Genomic DNA, 3015 nt, shown 5'->3' on the forward strand with positions numbered 1-3015 from the left:
TAGTGTAAATATCTAAAAACTCTTGAATCAAGATGAATTTACTGTACACGTAAAATGACTTAAGATATTATGTCTTGTTGTAAAAAAATGTTGTTAGTTTTACCTTAAAACAAGCAAAAATATCTGCCAGTGGGGTAAGAAAAATCATCTTGTTTAGCTTTGAATTTTCTTCTTTCAAAAGCTAAGAACTTTCTTCTACTGCATCTTATTCTTCATGTAATCCAGAACAGCAGCACAGCAACAAACACACTGGTTAATAAAATGGGATTAAATACATAAATTATATTTGTAAGACATTTTCTTGTAAATTGAAAAGTAACGTGTTACGAACACTACTTGAAAAAGTAATCTGATTACATAACTCGAGTTACTTGTAATGCGTTACGTGGACTTTGCTATTCTCTTAAAGCTAGAGTGATTATTAAAGCTTTATCGTTATGGTTGTGTTGTGTGATGTTCTCTCTCCTCTGATATTCGCAGCAGAGCCTCTGGTCAGACAGGTGAAGAAGACTCGGATAAGCAGGGATGACTTTGACATCTTAAAGGTGATCGGCCGAGGAACCTTCAGTGAGGTGAGAGGGTTTGTGCTGGTTCTGTTATGAAGCGGATGAGTATTAATATATTGACTGAGGTGTAAATGCACAGGTGGCTCTGGCCCGCATGCGTAACACACAGCAGGTTTACGCGCTGAAGATCATGAACAAGTGGAACATACTGAAGCGTGGAGAGGTAAACAACAAAAACTAGCGTGCATCTTCTCTAAAAGCACTTAGATTCCCAGCTAACAAAAATATGTTCTAAGAACGCTTTGCTAACGTTGCGTAAACATTATTTGGATGTTCTCTGTCCAGTTTTTTAAAAAGTGCAAACTTTTAAGCAACATTCCATTATTTATTATGAGATTGTTACATTTGAATGTAACGTTCTGAAACAAGTTGTAACATTAAAAACGTTAGATGAAAGCCCAACCAAAATGTTTCAGAAATAAAATGTTCTATGAACAATGTATAAATAACGTTTTTGTGCTAACGTTTCGAGAACATTATTAAAGACCAGGGGCCGGATTCACGAACATCTTCTTAAGAAATAAGTTTACAAATTTCATCGTCATCGCTGTCACTTCAGAGAACTTGTGCACATCACTATTAACAGTCCTACTAGTGTTGTTATAATGCTTAAATTTAACAATTAATTTGAAATAACCCAATGAATTCTTTCAATAAGTCTTACTATTTGGGATTTAAGACAAGTCTGGGGCTATCCTAACTTTGAGAAGTTATTTACGATGATTTTTATTGAAGTTTGGTCTCAAGAACAATCTTAAGAAAAAAATAGACGAATATTCTTAAGAAGAATTTTTGGGAATACAAAACATTCTTAACTTTTTTCTTAAGTTAGAAAAATAAATGTCTTCTTAAGAATGTTTTGTGAGTCCGGCCCCAGATCATTTTGAAAGAATGTTCTGTTAGTGTCACTGGAAGAATGTTTGAGAGAACATTAGCCAGCGTTCTGAGAACGTTCCCTGTTAGCTGGGTTTAATTATAATGGAGTGTTAATGGAGAGCTGTGTGCGTTCAGACGGCGTGTTATCAGGAGGAGCAGGAGGTTCTGCTGAAAGGAGACCGGCGCTGGATCACTGAACTACATTACGCTTTCCAGGACGACAATTACCTCGTATGTGTCACTTCACACAGCCACTCTTCACTCTTCACTGATTCACTGATTCACTGATTCAAGACTAAACACAGCCTGCCTGTTAAAACAAACATTTCCACTTTCATTTGAATCAGAATGTTCTGAACACAAATGGACCAGTTCAGTTGATTTATGGTTTATTTGACCAAAAGTATGACATTATATCACTCATGCCCCTAAAACCACAGGACCTCAGATCATAATTCACTACTCTATAGTATTTAATTTTTAATAACATCTTCGAGTAAGAAAAATTAAAGAGTATAGTTAATTGTCACTTGGTCTGTTTAGCCAGGCTTTCATTAAAGAAACACACACACACAAAACAAAACACGCTACAAATTAATAAAATAACATATATTATACATGCATTTAGTATGTAATGGTGTTTGGTGATAAAATTTTACATGCATTTTTGTTTCGTAAAAGATGACATTTGACATGTTTGAACTTAGTTGTTGCATTTACACAGTCTTGACCAGCATGTGCGCCAGCATGAGCGCTTTAATCATTGTGCCACGCAGCTGGTTTATTTATTTATTGGTTTATTTAATAGGGACCATGCATATTCATGAACATTGTTGTATAAATATACACCATGTAAATATGGCAGAATTAGTAACAATAAGTATTTTTCAACTGTTCACTGATTCGGAGACTCGAAAAGCTCTGTGTCTTGTTCTTTTCTTTTTTTTTTCGTCCTCTTCTTAAGGTGTACATTTATTACTTTTTTTGTAAACCTGGCAACACATCTTTATGTATTCTTTCTTTCATTCTCTCTTCAATTTTTTTTTGTTTTTATTAACCCGGTCTGAATCAAACAATTCACAATATGCGCTCCAAAGTCCCGATATGAATCAAAAGAATCGGGAACCTGCTCCGAAGTAGAGACCCCGAACAGCGCTCCTTTGATTATCACCTCTCAGTTCATCGCGATCTCATAAAGCTCTGTTATAACACACTTAATAAATGCACAGTGAATCTTTCACAATGTCTACACTTCGTGTTAAAATGGGAGGATTCGTGAGCATGCAATTTCAGCACTGCTGTGAGTGGATTCTAACTTAATCACCTCTGATTGGCCACTGCGTTCCAGAAATCAACAGCTGAGTCTGTGATTGGCTACATTGCACAACGCTTTAAACACGTGTTATAAATAGAAACTCTGCCTAGCTTGCGTGTTAATAATTTTAATGTTAATGTTAGTAGTTCTTTTTGCTTTTGTGCAACAGATAAATAACAATTTATGTTTTTAGACATTTTATGTTTAGATATTTCTATTTTGCGGGAGTCCCGCAAATCATTTTATTCTCCCGCATCC

General features: G+C 35.3%; 1 protein-coding gene across 1 annotated transcript in view; it reads left to right on the forward strand.

Moving 5' to 3' along the window:
• The window catches only part of LOC107565533 (myotonin-protein kinase), a 31935-nt gene that overhangs the window by 4918 nt on the left and 24002 nt on the right, over positions 1 to 3015 (forward strand). Inside the window, exons 3-4 of the mRNA XM_016250783.1 lie at positions 646 to 729; positions 1578 to 1673. Coding sequence (XP_016106269.1) covers positions 646 to 729; positions 1578 to 1673 — 180 coding nt within the window. The remainder of the gene's footprint in view (positions 1 to 645; positions 730 to 1577; positions 1674 to 3015) is intronic.

The sequence above is a fragment of the Sinocyclocheilus grahami genome, unplaced genomic scaffold, assembly GCF_001515645.1.
Source record: "Sinocyclocheilus grahami isolate Dianchi unplaced genomic scaffold, SAMN03320097.WGS_v1.1 scaffold1007.1, whole genome shotgun sequence".
NCBI lineage: Eukaryota > Metazoa > Chordata > Actinopteri > Cypriniformes > Cyprinidae > Sinocyclocheilus > Sinocyclocheilus grahami.